Source organism: Nanorana parkeri, unplaced genomic scaffold, assembly GCF_000935625.1.
Source record: "Nanorana parkeri isolate BGI_ZX_2015 unplaced genomic scaffold, ASM93562v1 scaffold246, whole genome shotgun sequence".
Lineage (NCBI taxonomy): Eukaryota > Metazoa > Chordata > Amphibia > Anura > Dicroglossidae > Nanorana > Nanorana parkeri.
The window spans coordinates 1,546,139-1,562,495 of NW_017306514.1; the positions used below are offsets into that span (position 1 = coordinate 1,546,139).

Sequence of the window (16,357 nt, forward strand, 5' to 3'; positions counted from 1 at the left end):
AGATTCACATATTTTATGGCCTTATGACAAGTGCTGTTTTCCCAGGGGGCTGATTCCTCAGTTCTTTCACACACATTTTCTTGATTTATTATGAGGGCAGGGCACATAATAGTTGCTTCCAAAGTGCAAGCCACTTGTGAGCCATAACTCACAGGCATGACACGATGTCTGATTTACAGCAGCATTGTACTAAAAAAAAAAAAAGTGTAAAATCCCTGTGCTACTCTAGTGAAAATATAATAATGTGATGTTCACAACAAAATTCTATAATTTAGAGCTGCTAACACAAAAGTGCAACTACATTTTTATGGTGCTGGTGGTTGCAGCACTCCAATATGTGCAGCACTCCAATCAATACATTATGCAAAACGCTGAAAACACATCAATAATTGTTCTGAAATAGTTGCATAAATATACTCTGATCATTGTGTCCCTTTAATTTTGTTACGGACTAAATTGAGCAGCTGGTATTTTGTAAGAAGAGAGCTAAGCTTTGATCAATAAAGGTAGCTGCATAGTCGAAGTCCAAAGTGATCTGTTGCTACGGGACATATTGAAATAGATAATCAAAAATAAAGTAAAGAATGCTATAGTTAGCTGGCAAGATGCAACAGGGTTGACGCTTGTATTTAACAAGTCAGAAAATAATACCACTGAAATCTGTAATAGTATTGCCATCCAAATTTTTATGACTCTTTATTTCAAATAAGCTAGTGGTAGCTAAACAATAATAGCACTGGACATGTTAGCAACATTACATGGAGGCTTTCTAATAAAGCTGAAAAACATGCATCAATCCTTGTGAAATCATAACATTTAGTCTAGGAGTATGGAGTAGCCCTTAGGAGGACAGATTATTCCAATCAAAATCCAATCTTTTTTACATTTAGTTTACTAATTTGTATTGGGATTGTAGTCCATCACAGGAGGGAGCTTGGAGTGGTGACTACTTTACAACACACACAGAGACCATGAGGAACAAAAGTAGCCACGCTCCAGAAGGAAGGACAGTGTCAGCATGAGAGAAATCAGAGATGATTTGAGGATCTACAGCCGAGTTATACACAAATAAGATACATTTTTTTGTTAATAGTTGAATGCATTTTTAAGATTAAATAAGAACAGATCAACCTTTTTTTGCCTACTTCATAAGTTTTGTCTGTTGATTTACAATTCTCTATGAATTAATCAGTTTATGTATGCAACAATTATTTTTTTTCCTTTTTTCAGACTAACTTCATTTTTTTACACTCATAGTGTGAGAATGGAAAAAAAAATAGTGCAAGTTCTATAAGCGGTGGAAATTTTACATTTGTTACTATCGTGCCTTAGAATCAGAACTGTTTTTTTTCCCATGAATACTTCAGTGAAGAGATTAGTTTTTCTTGCATATCAGTAGAATAAAGAGACGGCATGTGAAAGTCTCACCTGTGATCACTGTGTCGGTTACCATGAGGATGAGCAGCGAGATGATAGACGCTTGGTTGTGAACTTTTCGTAGACACAGGAATGGCAGAAAATTGAAGAAGCATTTTCCAGCCAGCAGGCACAGGATAATCTCTACTATACCCATATTTGTGAAGTGTGCTTTCATAGATCATGTGCACTGCCTGATATATTATTGCACAGCATTTAGCAGCCTGTCATCACTTCCTGGCCATCTTTAAAAGCGGCAGGTGCTATCATCAGTTCAGTTGGTCACCAGATTTCTTCTTTTTTTTTTTCGTAATAGACTTGCTTGTCTTGTTCTTTCTCACTACTCCGCTCCCTTTCACCTCTTAGATGTTTGATCAACAGTTTTGAAGTCTGTGGAGAATTAATGAACTCTTTCTATCAGTCACCTAGCCTGTTTGTCACTAGGAGCTCTTCTGACTGTGCCTTCACTGCAAGCTTTCTTTTCTTCTGTTTGTATATTTGCTCTTAAGGTAATTAACCTGTAGAGCAGGTAGATCAGCTAGGTATGGGTTGTCTCACTCCCCAGGGCTGTCTGTAGAAACGCCTACAGATCAGAGATTGTCTATTAGTGGCACACCCACTGAACTGTCTTATGTGATTTGGCCCTTTTTGTTTTACGAACGCTATAAAAAAAATTTATTGGCTGAAAGTTTTATGTGTCTTATATTTATTTTTATATATATTATATTTCTCACCACCAAAAATTCTGAATGGTTCTAATATTATGCCTCAATCATTTGCACTTCTTTTTATTTAATTTTTTGCCCCTATTGATCTGTGGCACCAAGGCCAATCCTCACATTTGCCATGACAGGCATCTTGTGTGATATTTATGATAGTGCACCTTTCTTGCATGATCCTCATGGTTTAGGATGGTTTCGCAAAACTGGCATTGTGGCACATTGCACTGCAGTAGAATGATGCCTGAATCATTTTAACACAGCTTAGCACAAAGCATTACACAGGTGTCAACTGCACTTATGAAAACCAAGGCTGTTTGCCTTTTCTTTGCGTTGTGTTTGTGTTGGCCACCTCTGCCGACAGCGGCACAATGGCTGTGGTATGAGCCCTAAAGCAACCTGTTCTTTTGACAATGTTTAGAGAAACTGCTACCTAATCTGATATTTATAATTTATAAACAACAAACCAGTTCATAATCCGTGAACAAAATTTGTGCCCCCTGGAGACTATTATTGTGTTGTTGGGTACTATTGCATTGCTTCTCACACATCACAGAGAAGGTAGGCTGGCTGTTATTACAAGCTCAGGCTACTCTGCCCTCACTATTTTTCCTGCATACGTTAGCAGCCTTGGGAGTTGTTAGAGTTGAGAGCTTAACTGTTGACTTTTAACAAAAAGCCAATATTTGCATCTCTGTTACAGGATTGTTTAGTCTGCTTAGGCTGCACGTTTAGGGCTTGTTCACACACACACACACACTTACAGTGCGTTCCAGCATGGTTAGCTGCTTGAACGCACTGTATTGCATACTAAACTCCCCCGTTTATTTAGAGCGGCAGGGGGTGTGGCATTGAAATCAATGGCCCCTGCAGCCACACCCCCCAGCTCACCGTGCGATCACCAGCGCCAGAACGTGTGGCACAAAAATGCCTGCATTCCTATCCATTGCGAGCGCAAAAAAATACTGCATGCACAGTTTTTTGCAATCGCACTGGACTGGAATGCAGGCAAATCCCTCCTGCCCCAGAATGCAGGGGGAGTTTTAGTATGCGATTACAGTGCGTTCCAGCAGCTAACCATGCTAGAACGCACTGTAAGTGGTGTGAAGAAGCCCTTAGGGGAAAAGGAAGATTGTTTTTGATGTACAACAGTTCACGGAGTAGACTAAACATACCATTAAAGGAGAACTATGGGGTTAAGGCTTTTCCCCATAGTTCTCCTTAGTGTAACGGGAGGACACAAACTAGCGTCCTCCCGTCACCCTAAGCTCACAATTATGTCTGGATCCGCCCAGCTGCGTGAGTAACAGCTGGCTCTGCCTATCTAGAGGCAGAGCCAGCTGTACCCGCCCCCTCCCCGTCCGTTCCGCCAGTCAGCGCTGGAGGATCAGAGGGGGGAATCCAGCCCCTCCCCAGTCACGGCAGAGAGCCGTGACAGGATCGAGAGGTGAGCGAATGCCGGTATGTGTTTGCTCACCTCCCGATCTACTGAGCCGACCTGTGACAGTCTCATTGTCACAGGTCGGCTAGAACTATGAGGAGAGTGAAAAGCGCTCACCTCATAGTTCTCCTTTAGGTTTTGTGTTTACTTGCAGTTTATGCCCAAGATTTGTGAAGCTCTTCTTTCACTCCTATGTGAACACATCTGTTTTTGTTACTGTTTTCTTGGGGAGACCAGTGAACTGCAGGGGAACCAGTATCACATGTCTTATTGTTCAATCTCTGTGCATAGAAAGCTTCATTTTCTTGGCTTACCTGATTGTAAGTTAAATACCCAGGTAACAAAAAAGTTTCCTGCAAGCTGACAGACATGTGCAACCAATTTTATTGTTGTATTTAGTGCTTTGCGTGAAACATCAACTATGCCCTGTAAATGTATTGTAAACTGCATCTCAATGTGCTGGCTGAGAAATCAGCCCGTATTTTATGTTAATTGGTGGCGGCAGTGGCAGGGTTTTGTTTTATTGTTGCACCATTTGTATAATGCCTTGAAAGTTATGATGGTGTAAAAGGAATTGATGGAGTAGAGAGTAATGCTCAGAAAACGTGTCGGTGACATGCAGAAGCCTCCGCTGCTGCCGCCTATTTCGTGTCATCGCCAGTTGCTTTCCTGCTGAAGTCACAGTATGCAGTAAGGCAACTTTCAGAGAACCTGTACTGTGGAAGTCAAGCCCATTTAAAAGGCAAGCAAAGGACTAGTCAACAGTATTGCCTGTAGGCTCTCTGTAGATCTTTTCCCAATTACTGACTCCCGCTTTCTGCACTGTGTCGCTGTGTGGAGGCAGCAATCTTGAAAGAGGCAGCTTTTCTTCCTTATGTCCAGAGTTTCCCCCTGATGACTGATGTGAAAATATTCAGGTAGGAGTGGTGCAGAATACACATCCACAAAATGGGGGAGGTATGCGTAGAGAGATCCTTGCACTTCAAGTCCTCAGGTACTGTTCTCTCTCCAGCAAGCCCTCTGGTGAGCAGCGAGCAGCATAGTTGTGACACGACATAATCTCACTCCAAATCTTGTTTTTAGCAGCCAGAGGTGCACTGATGTAGATGATATCACACTGAAGATGTATAACCAGGTATAATCATTTTGTTGCCTTTTTCTTTTCATGAACAGGCAGAACTGGATGCCATGTTGGTGGAGTTTGCAGGAGATGGAATTCCACTGATAGCTGCTGCAGTTGGAGGTGCAACGTTTGCTCCATATTTTGCTGGTTTTCTTCCATTGCTGCTCGGTAAAATGGTGAGAGCAATGATTTTATATAGCAAGATATAATGTTATTTCTAAGAGACCTATTATATCAGAGGGTATATCTGACAAATCATCGGGAGACTAAAGTGCATCGGTGCTTGTTTAACCCGAAAACGGATGCTTTGTCTTCCCAGCACAGTTTGTACATGGAGCATATCTTTATCACTTTGGAAACATGATGTCCCACTCTGAGTATATTTTTATGTTGTCTTATGCCCCTGATTTTCAGGAACATATGCACAGATTTGATCTTTAGCTTGAGCTTCTGAATGTGGCCTTATGACCTTTTCAGTTGATAAGGCATCTACCAATTGTTTTGTTTTTTAATTATATTTATTATCTCATTTATTTTTTATCCTATAATATACACAGTTGACCCTGATGATAAGAGATTGTAAAGAGAACAGGTCACCAGTGGCTAATTGTTATCTTGCTGCAACATAAACATGCCACATAAAGAGTGTTGTTAGTTTAACAATTAAAGTGAACCTGCACCTTTGACAAATAGTACATTTTCCTCTCAGAGATAGCTGTGTATTCTGATATTTTCTTCTATTCTCTTCCAGAGTAAAAATTCCAGCGCGGCAGTTTACACTTTAAAAGTTTCAATTAGAGGTGCACCGAAATGGAAATTTCAAAACCGAAATAAAAACATTGTCAGGCCGAAACCGAAAATATTAATTTTTTCACATTTTGTTTACATTTTATTTGTATTTATTTATTTAATATTTTTATTCTTTAAGGTGCTTCGGGGGAAATATTAGGGGTCTAAACAGACCCCTGATATTTCCCTTTTTAAAATAGAAAAACAGATTGAGGACACAGAGTCCTCAATCTCTTATTCTGCAGCCCCTGTTATCAATGAACCAGAATCCTCTGAGTGCCCCTGTTCATTCATAACATGAGGACATGGTATGTTTACTATAACTATAACTATGAATGAACAGGAGGTGATGTAGATCACTTCCCATTCATTCGTAATTGAGGATATAGTAGCCATACTATGTCCTCAATTATCTACAAACACTCAGCGATCGCTGAGTGTTTGTACCCACTCTCCTCTGACTGCTGTCACAGGAGGCTGAGCGAGGGGTGTAAGAAGGTGAGCTCAGCCTCCTGTGACAGCGCGGGCTGTCTCCGCCCACACACCGCTCTGCCGGACTGTGATAGGAGGCTGAGGGGTCTGGAAGGAGAGACGCCGGCTGCTCACAGCGCTCTCCTGCAGCGCTCGGCCGGGTGTCACACTTTCTCTCCTCCCCGCTGGGACACGGCAGCGCCCAGCAGGGAGGGAGGAAAGAAAGCAGGGATGCGCCGATGTATCGGCAGGAAAATAGCACTTTCGGCATTTAGCCAAAAGTGCCATTTTCGGCTGGTATGTTTCGGCGGCCGATATATCGGTGCATCCCTAGTTTCAATACATTTTACAGTTGTGTCCTCCTCCAGCAGCCTAGAGAGTAGGTCAGTTATCAGCCCTTAGCTTAGGCAGGAGATGGGGCTTTGCAGTCTGACACTGCTCTAAAAGAGAATACAATTAAATATCAGCATACATAGTTATCGAGGGCAGAATTTTTATCATTGGAGCCTGTAGGAACACAACACTTTTGGCACCCTTAATAATTCTATCCTCTGCTAGGATCAGTACACACAGCAGTTACTTGTTTTTCTGATCCTAACCTAGCTTAGACTATTCTGACAATGTGTAAATAACCTTGTATGAGATGACTATTTGTTCTGATAATGGAGATAAACATATTGGACCTCCACTGTGCCTCGGCTGCTTTTAGGCATGTTACTACTGTGCCTAATGGAAAATCTAGCCCTGCAGCATTCATTGAGGGGTGAGGTTGCACTATTAGTCCCTGGCTAAATAGGGTCTAGACTTTTTGATCTATTGATCCACGTGTCATTTTCTGTATTGTGTGTAAAAGTGTTTCATCCTTTTTTTTTCCTCTTACACAGAAACCTAGTTGTTCTCCTGCAGAAAAGTCATTTGGTGTAGGTATTCTGGCAGAGTCCGTAGTAAGTTTGAGAGAGGCAGTTGTACAGTTTGTGCCCCAGTTACTTCCTGCACTAATCTCCGGAGCACAGGACAAAGATGATGAAGTTCGCAGTAATTCTGTGTTTGGACTGGGGGTTCTGGCAGAGCATGGAGGTGCCGCAATGCACAAGTATCCTACACTTATATTCTACTTTTCTTGCTTCCTCCTAATACTTTATATTCTTAACAAGTCACAGTTGTTTGAAAGAGACCAGACCTATCTTATTGAAGGTAATAATTAGTATAATCTGCTTCCTTGGTGATCAGCACAACACTTGCTGCAGTTGGATGACTAAGGGGTGTTGTATATTTCTTGTTTTTCTGCCTCTTACACTTTTATATGAGAATTAGTGCTCAGTCTCCTGACAAACTACTACACTTGTCCTTGACAAACATACAGACATTACCCTAAGCTGCTTTCAGTATTATCATCTATAATCAGCTGTGAGAAGAATGGACAAGCTCTGGACAATGTGTGTGGGGCAGTGAGTCGGATGATGTTGAGTCACCCAGAGGGAGTTCCATTGGAGCAGGTAACAGTCTATGCACAAGTCTCTTTAGATTTCATTGGTCAGCGCTGGATAACTGTATAGATTTTGCTGGATTTTATATAAAATAGATACTTGCCCTGGTAGTTTGTCACTTGTATTTACCCAGTAAGATTCACCTGTCGTGGAGACTTGACAGGTGATTCTAAAATACATCATATACCCAAAACTGAAACATAAATTAACCAAGGTTAATCTTACTGGGTTTGTTGCTGTGGCTATCCACCCTCTGGGACTATTATGATAGGGTGTTTGGAGGTGTCCCTTTTTTGGACTTTGTAATTTATTTTACACTGCGTAAAATGCAGCAATATTTGTAAAAATGCCCAGCCCCCCCCGGCTCCAGGATGCAGCAAGTGAATGGAGACTGTATAGGTATTAAAGAAATGGAGAGCCAACGGGCACCACTTGAGCCCCTAGGAATTAGATGAAGCCAGTGGGTTATTCTGCCTTTCAGTTAGCTTAAATAATTCAATTACCAATTTTAAATGGATGCCATAACTGAAATAGGAAGCCCTGATTCACACAGTGTAAACTTGGGCCGTACACATCCGTGCATTCTCCCATAGGGAAGAGAATGTACACATCCGTACATTCTCCCATAGGGAAGAACAGGCTGCTGCGCACAATCACACACAGCACCTGTCCCTCCCGGGATCAGACCGATACTTGTGTGTATGGCCCGGGTTTATGCTGTGTGAATTTAGGCTTTTATCTTAAAATACATACAGGAACAACAGCCTACCTGCTTAATACTCAATATTTATTCTAGCCAGACATTGTTATAGTGCACTAATCCACTTCACTAGCTTTTGTCAGTAATATGGTGATGTGGGAACAATAACAGGTGATTCAAGAAGCACAGAGAGGGAGGAAGTTACACAGCACAGACTTCTGGAGATGCACTCCCAGTTGACACGAAGGTTCAGCCTGGATCCTGACTCCGATTAAAGCTGAACTCCAGCACAAATGAGAGCAGTTACATATTTTTGGGGAATTAATTTAATGTATGTTTAAAGTTATTCTTTTGCCAAGATTAAAATTCCCCACAAAAAGATCTCTTCAAGAACTACTTACCTCTTTTTGCATGTATTAAATAGATATGACAAGACCTAGATATGATAAAACTTCAATGGTATATGTAGCAGGCTAAAAGGGAGCAAATAATTAAAGTTCATTGTTGGGGTTTAAATTGCTTTTTTTTTTTTACACCTTATTACATCTGTACTTTTGTTCCATCCCTTCGTCAAATGATCCTCTTGTTCTGCCCATTTAGGTATTTCCTGTGCTACTAAGTTCACTGCCGCTTAGAGAAGATTTTGATGAGAACAGTATTGTGTTTAAATGCATTGCATTCCTGTATGAGAAAAATACATCCCAGGTATGTCATTATGTAGCGGTTATGTCTAAAGAGCCCACACAAATAACAAGATGGATGAAGGAGCTCCGTTTAGGTGCACTTTTCTGACAGTGTGACCCATTCATTTCCTTGATCACTTCATTTCCTGTGAAACATTAGATAATAGATACATGGATAGCTGATTCCTCAACACCACTTTAAATAGCATAACATCTTACTGATCACACATGCCCCACACATTATTTTATTGTGCTCCATTTCCTTAATTTACTGGTGCTGTCAAAAGAATTGATCCACACCATGTTGATTATTTTCTTGGTTATTATTTGCTTCATCCAAACCAATCTGTATATAGCCGAATTGTCTCATATGTAGGTTGCCTATTTTCTGTTTACTATTTTAACCCTTCAAAAAAAATCTTGCGAAACACAGAAATGTAGATATAGTCAGGTTATACCGGCACCTACAGGAGGTTTGGACCCTGCCAAACAGAAGAATCTGTAGACAGCCCAGGATAACCCCTCCACTACCCAGCCTGCCTAAGTTTTCTGCTATTGTCCTAGGAAGATGGATATCTTTTCTTCAGCCCTACCGAGAAAAGTCTAAGCAATCTTAATTAGCCTTTTTTTCAATATTTACAAATATATCACTGTTTGAGCTGGTCTCTACAATGCAACTTCCTGAACAGGCCTTCCCTCATTGTGGCTTTGTTGTGCCTTACCCGGACTCCACTGGACTGGACAGGACTAGCCTGGAATGTGACCTTCATGTGTAGAAAGGGTTAACCGATAAGTGTTTAAGCGCTCACATCCGCTGGGTGGGATGTTGAGCACTCTGCACTCTCCTTACTTGCCATTCAGTGTAGAGGAAGAATCTTCCTGCTGCTGTTGCTCCTGCTTTGCAAAGCATCAGGTGGACGTATGATCTCTGATTACTTCCTACTGCCTGCCTAGAATGACCTGGTCACCTTGGACCATCTGACCATCATATGGTTATTGGAACTACTTTATCGGAGTCTCCCTTAACTCCATCAGGTGAGCTTGCATACCCTACCCTGTCATTAGGAGCCTATGCTGCAGTCACACACTTTGTGGCTGAATTCACTGAGCATGCTCCTGCGCCTTCCTCTGCAGAGTTAATCTCTGATCTGCCTGAGGCTTTGGAGCAGTCCTGGCCACCATTTACAGTGACTATCTCTGACCCAAAGTCCCCACAGTCTATCTCTGATACTTTTTTGAGGCACCAAAGTCTCCTGCCATCACCCCATAATTACAGGAGGTCCTTTCGGCCCTGATTGATGCAGTACACACTACTTTGCATTTGGAAGTTCAGCCAAATGTTGATTTGAGAGACAAGATTCCTCTTGCGTCCAAATGCACTGCACTTACAAGATGCCCAGGACTCCTCCCCAGCCTGACATGCTGGCATGGGTCGTGAGGATCTCCCAAGATATCCTAAAGGAAGGCCCTCCCCAACCCCTGAGCCGAAATTCCTAGGTCACCAAGCCAAGAACAGTGCCAGTCAAATTGGTCTGTCCATGGGCTGGACTGACTTGTCTCATAGTGGAAGGATGTTGTGTTGTAGGGGTCTGGAGTGGAACTCGGCAAATGGGATTGCATCACAGGAGGTTACCATCAGCCTTATGACTCATGTCGAACAAACAGTCAGGCAACTCCTGGACTGAAGAGTGCGAGTCTGAGAGTGGAGAGTTTGAAGTTTCTCCTGGGGATGAAAAATGATCGGAAAAGACTCTGCTTTTTCAAGTGATGAGTTGGTTCTAGCATTGTCTTCTGAATCTCTGCAAGGTCTAGTCGGGCCGGGCTACATTGTCGACCAAAACTTATGCCCTGGAAGCGCAGTATGGCTAGTACAGGACCCAACACCTTAGTGACCACCCAAGGTGCAGAAGATAGGTTGAATGGCAGGGCTGCAAAGTGGAAATACTTGGGACCCACAGTAAAGTGAAGAATACACTGGTGCGCTGCGATATGGAATTTCTGGACCCGATTGAAGACATTTAGGACCTTGGCATCCAAGATGGGCCAAATGGCCCCTTTTGGTTTGAAAACTGAACAGGTTGGAGTAGAACCACTGGAACCATTCTGCCAGGGGCTGGGGCAATGCCATCCTTCTCCAGAATACCTGCAAAGGCAATGTGAATGCAGAGTGCACATCATGACTTACCGCACCCGGGTGACACCAACCCTAGTGATGCCTCTGCCTGTTGGTGAACCTGGGTGTATGGGTGGTGCAGTAAGAGATAGAGCACCATAGTTGGGGATGTAAACGTAATGCTTGTATCTAGAATGACTTTATACTCCTTGGTTGTTCTACAAGCAAATCAATTGCCCAACTTTATAACTCTTATACATAACCCACCATATCTAAAGCCAAACTGGAGCCAATTTTATTTAGCTTGAATGTCCTTTTCTTTCTGAAGCCCATTATCTGGACAGGAAGTGAGTGGAATTCTCCCCAGTGGAGTCACAAAAAGCACAGACAGGGGTCTTTTTACACTTTTTTAAAACCAGTAGAGGCTGCTCGCTTAACAAAGGAGAATTTTCTCTTAGCTTAGTGAATGAGGTTGAAGCTATGCTAATTCACTCGTCCAATCACGTGCAAGTAAAAATTCTGTCTCCTGTGTTTGACATGATTGCATGTTCAATGTGAAAAGTGCTTATTCAGTAAGCTGAGGGAAATGTCACCGCATAATAATCTCTACTCCTTTTAATAAACTGAATTTAATTTCTTACTGTTTCCCCACTTTTTTTTTTCTGACACTCTCCAGAAAGACATACAGTGATAGGAAATCTCCTAAGGAATATAAACTTGACTGTCATTATTTTCTACTGTATCCAAAACAAATGATTGTGACTGGAGTTAGGCCTCATCAACTAGCAAGTGATTTTATGAATGAAATTGATTAGGCGTTTGGCTTTTTGTGACTGTAAAATCTGTCCAGATGTAGGGAATTGTGATCCAACTCCCATTTCCAGCTGTGTTTGTAAGTTTTCTGCATAAAAGTGGAACTTTTTTATGTGGTGTTTTATGAATTAATGTCCCCTCCCTGTAGGTACTCTTTAACCACTTCAGGACTGCAATACATATATAAACTGTGAGGTCCTGAAGTGGTTATACCAAGATCACAGCCGCAGCCATGATCTTGGTACCGTTCTTTGCAGCCTACTAATGGCTTTATCATACAAGTGTTTATCTACAGCGCCCGATCACTTGTATGAAGCTTCATAGTGTGCGATTCGCCATCACTGCCGGCTATTGCAGTATCCACTGTCCCCCTGATGTTTTGTCACTTCAGATTTCAGCCTGTCATTTCATTGGCTACTGTAGCCGGAGAAGAAGCTGGATAAGCATGATCTGTGTTTCACCAGAGTCTTTGGGGACCAAAGGTGACATAAGGGATCTAATAGACCCCTGGTGTCTTCATAAAGAGGACCTATCATCTCTTTTCTGTTATCAAAATGGGGGCTTGTTAGGGGTGAGTCAGAGTAATGTTATTGCTATCGCATAGGGAGCTAATAGAAATATGCAGTTCCCTGAAATTCAAGTCCTACCGGTTAAGGTGTTTAACCAATCACTGTAAATAAACACATCTTTGCTGCAGGTAATATAAACAATGGAACTTGTAGGACCAGTTAAACAATTGTATTCTGCCAATTTAGCGGTAGACCATTGCTTTCTACAAAGCAAAGAACTTATTGTCTTCAGTTTAAAAATCACATGAAGGGAAAATAATATAGCCCACCATTTTACTTGGTACGGAGCTTGCCTATTTCAAGCAAGCTACAGCTTTATTACACAGCGATTCAGACATTACATTTAGATTTGCTGAGCTCCGAGCGGTCGTGAAAACTGGCTTATTGAACTAGACCATCAACTTACCTTGTCATAGATTGAACAATGTAATGTATCCCGCTATGTAAATATGCTAAAAATAGATGCAAATCACAGTACTGTATTTTATTTTACAAGCTAAAATGTGATAGTATCTATACCATATACACACCAGGGATACCCAGACACAGAATCCAGCAATGCATTAATCAAGGAATGAATAAGGGTTCACATTCTAAAGCAATGTCATTTTGCTGCTAGGAGTTTGTAAATTGTGGCTCATTTTATGATCATGAACAAATGATGAGGTCATAGTGCTGTGCCCCAGGGTAAGCAGTTTGCTGCTATCTTGCATTTATTTCCAAAATGTAAACATCTGATTGGTTGCCAAGGATTGTGTGTCCAGAGTGGTAAATACACCCTTATATTTTACTAACCACAGTACTTGTATAATATTCATGTAACCATACATATACATGGGGTTAAATTATGGTACATGGAGTTTGTTATAGAACTTTTTAATGTAGTTTTGATATCTTTTAGATGCGTTTAGAACTTTTGTATATATTTAACAAAAAGGTCTGTCTGATTGGTTACGGATTGATTGGATAGCTCATAGGATGAGTCCACATGTAACATAGTTTTGGTAAATCTAAACTTGATTGTAATGTATAAGATGAGCTTTATATGAGCACTAAGTTGAGGTTTGGGGACACCCCTTCAACTTCATCCCCCAGTGGAATATGGGGCATTGTGTGTGTTTATAGCTTGGAGCAAAAATCAGTATCTGCAAATGGCTCACACCATGGTTCAAGAGCATTGCCAGGGTATCTACAAGGTTCTTTTGTTTCCTGCAAGTAGTATGTTTTGTTAGTTTATCCACTTTTCTGATGACAGGTTCACGTTAATGTATGCTTGAGGTTCACTTTAATATGTGTTTCTTTTTTGTAGGTTGTCAAACACATCAATGACGTTGCAAGAATAATTGGTCATGTTTTGGGGACAAAGGAAATCCAACCAGGTATACGTGATTAAGAGGCTATTATACTTTCCTTTCATCATCTGCATCCTATACAGTGGCGTAACAATCGCCATAGCAACCCAGGTGGCCGCTATGGGGCCCGGGCACAGGGGGGCCCGGCCAGGGCCACCTGGGTCGCTATGGCATGTGGGGGTGCTGGCTGTCACAGACACAGCTCAGCAGCGGCCACGGCGCATTTCCCCTCATAGCCGCTGCGGAGCTGTGTCAGTGACAGCCAGCTGCTGCGGCAGATGAGGGCGGTGTTCGGAATGGAGAAGGCGGGCCCCGTCGATAGCAGAGGAGTCGGGGCCCGGGGACAGAACAGGAGTCAGGGCCCGGCGACCACAGAGGCGCTGACAGGTAAGAGATCTCAGACCCTGCAGAGCCCACTATAGAGAGTCTATGGCTGGCTCTGCAGGGTCACTGTCCGCTGGGGCTCTGTAAGTGGCATAACTAGCAATCATGGGTCCCCATACAAAATTTTGCTATGGGGCCCTGTGATTTCTAGTTACGCCCCTGATATGAAAAGTACATCATTACATACATCACTGGTAATGATGTATATGCTATAGCTGATACTAGACGTTATTGCATATAAGAAGAAATCATGAATCCAGGCTGCAGACATCTGCGCCATTGGTAGTCATGCCCCATGCTGTTGCCAGAAAGTAAGCCGGGGGAACCTGAAACAACAGGACTGTCCTGCCCACCCCCAGGGAATGTCAGTGTCTCTGGACCTGAAAAGCGCCTCACATGGAATACAGTGCCTGAAGGTCACTTCAAGGTTAGCCTCGCAGGTCAAGTCCAGAGGGTTCAAGGTATTGTCCAAAGGCAGGCTAAAGGAGACCACAACAGATAGCTGTAAATTGGATGGAAAACTCCAGCAGTGTTTCACAGGAGAGTCTTAATTGAAGAAAAAAAAAAGTAAAGATTAAAAAAGGTGCTAGTAAAAGTACAGGTTAGTATTGAGCAGAGCTGAAGAAAAGACATGAATCCCCTAAGATGGTGGATCATCTTAGGGGATTCATTCAAAGGTTTAAGACTTCCTGTGTCCCTCCATGTCTGAGAAGAAATTACCTGTATTTGAGGTTAATCTCAGCTCAGTCTTCCTGTAATCCCCCATACAGCAGTACTTACTCTGGAAGTGCAAGGATCAGGACTCTGCAGGAATGCTTATGGGAAGGGAGGGTGCAGTGTGCTGCTATTCCTGCACTGTCCAATCTGGCTGGGGCGGCTGAATCATTAGAGTGGGTAAGCGGCATTACTCATTTTCAGGTTGGTAAAACATTTCAACTGTTTATTTAGCTCTTCACTAAAGTGAACTCCAAATGTGAATCCTTTGGCAGGTAAAATGTATTTTAACTATGTATTTTACAGTTAAGGGCTTGTTCACACCAATTGCGGAGCGTTCCAGAGTGGTAGCTGCGATTGGACGCGTGGCAAAGCATTGCCTGCGTTCTGTTCCATTGCAAACGCAAAAAATAGAGCATGCAGCATTTTTTGCGTTTGCAGTGGAACGGAATGCAGGCAATGCTTTGCCACGCGTCCAATCGCACTGCGGGGGGCTGCGGTGCCATTGACTTAAATGCACCGCCACGCCCGCCCCAGAACACAGGAGGAAGTTTTGTGAGCGATTGCGGTGCGTTCCAGCAGCTACCGCTCTGGAATGCACCGCAATTGGTGTGAACAAGCCCTAAAATATATTATAACTGCCAAAGGATTCACATTTTGTTCCCCAGTCCTGAGATTTACAGGGTCCTGGCAGACGGACACAGCTAGGGGGTGACCTGACTTTTCTTCACTACCGGATCTAGATCAAACAAATTATGCATTTCCCAGTAAAGTATTTGTTTCCATATTTCCCTAAGCACTTAGTCATCATGTTTTCAAACAGCTTCAACTCTCTCAGATCTGCTTTCCTGCACTTCCTGATCAGTACAAGATCACAGGGGAGAGCACTGTCTCCAGCAGCTGTTCATCTTGCAGCTAGTCCAGGGCACAGGTGGGGGCGCTGCTAGCACAAACAAGGGTGGCTTCATAAGACCCTGCAAGGGAAAGGAGTCACCCTAAAACAGGATATCAGGGTCAGTGCTCAGGGGATCAGCTGATTCTGAAAGAACCTAAAACTTGTAAACATCAAGGAGCAGCATCCATTGTAAGTCATTTAATCAGCATTAGAAATAGCTTACAAACTTTGACTTTAATATCACTTGCATTCATTAATGTTGATTTTATACCAACCTGAAGTTCAGGTTTAATGATTACAAAAAGGTCTCCTACTGTCTGAACATGGAAGACTTTCTCTAAGGATATTCAGTGTTCTCTTATCATTTAGTTGTTTCTATCTTTGTTGTTCTTTTTGCAGACACAGAGGAAGCTCTAGTTATGCTTTTGAGAAACATGGCACAGAACTTTCCACAGGAGTTGCAAAACGCACTGGTGTCCCTGCCAGCTGAGGCATCTTCAAAACTTCACTCTGCTCTTGGCGTGGCATGAGGTGCTTCTTACCATGTTTTAATGAGATCTCTTGAATAGTTTGTTCCTCAACCATCTTGCCACTTCCCATGTACCTCTACACTTCTTGTACACTAAGAATTAAATTGTTCCAAACCATGTTTTGTTTTGTTATCTTCAATGTGTTTATATACCAGGGG

General features: G+C 42.4%; 1 protein-coding gene across 1 annotated transcript in view; it reads left to right on the plus strand.

Annotated features, from left to right (window-relative positions):
- Nucleotides 1-16,312, plus strand: part of IPO4 (importin 4) — an 82,693-nt gene extending 66,381 nt beyond the window's left edge. Inside the window, exons 25-30 of the mRNA XM_018556682.1 lie at nucleotides 4,750-4,875; nucleotides 6,844-7,052; nucleotides 7,323-7,455; nucleotides 8,747-8,851; nucleotides 13,634-13,703; nucleotides 16,069-16,312. Of these exons, the coding sequence (XP_018412184.1) occupies nucleotides 4,750-4,875; nucleotides 6,844-7,052; nucleotides 7,323-7,455; nucleotides 8,747-8,851; nucleotides 13,634-13,703; nucleotides 16,069-16,199 (774 nt within the window). The 3' untranslated portion in view covers nucleotides 16,200-16,312. The remainder of the gene's footprint in view (nucleotides 1-4,749; nucleotides 4,876-6,843; nucleotides 7,053-7,322; nucleotides 7,456-8,746; nucleotides 8,852-13,633; nucleotides 13,704-16,068) is intronic.
- Nucleotides 16,313-16,357: the final 45 nt, after the last annotated feature.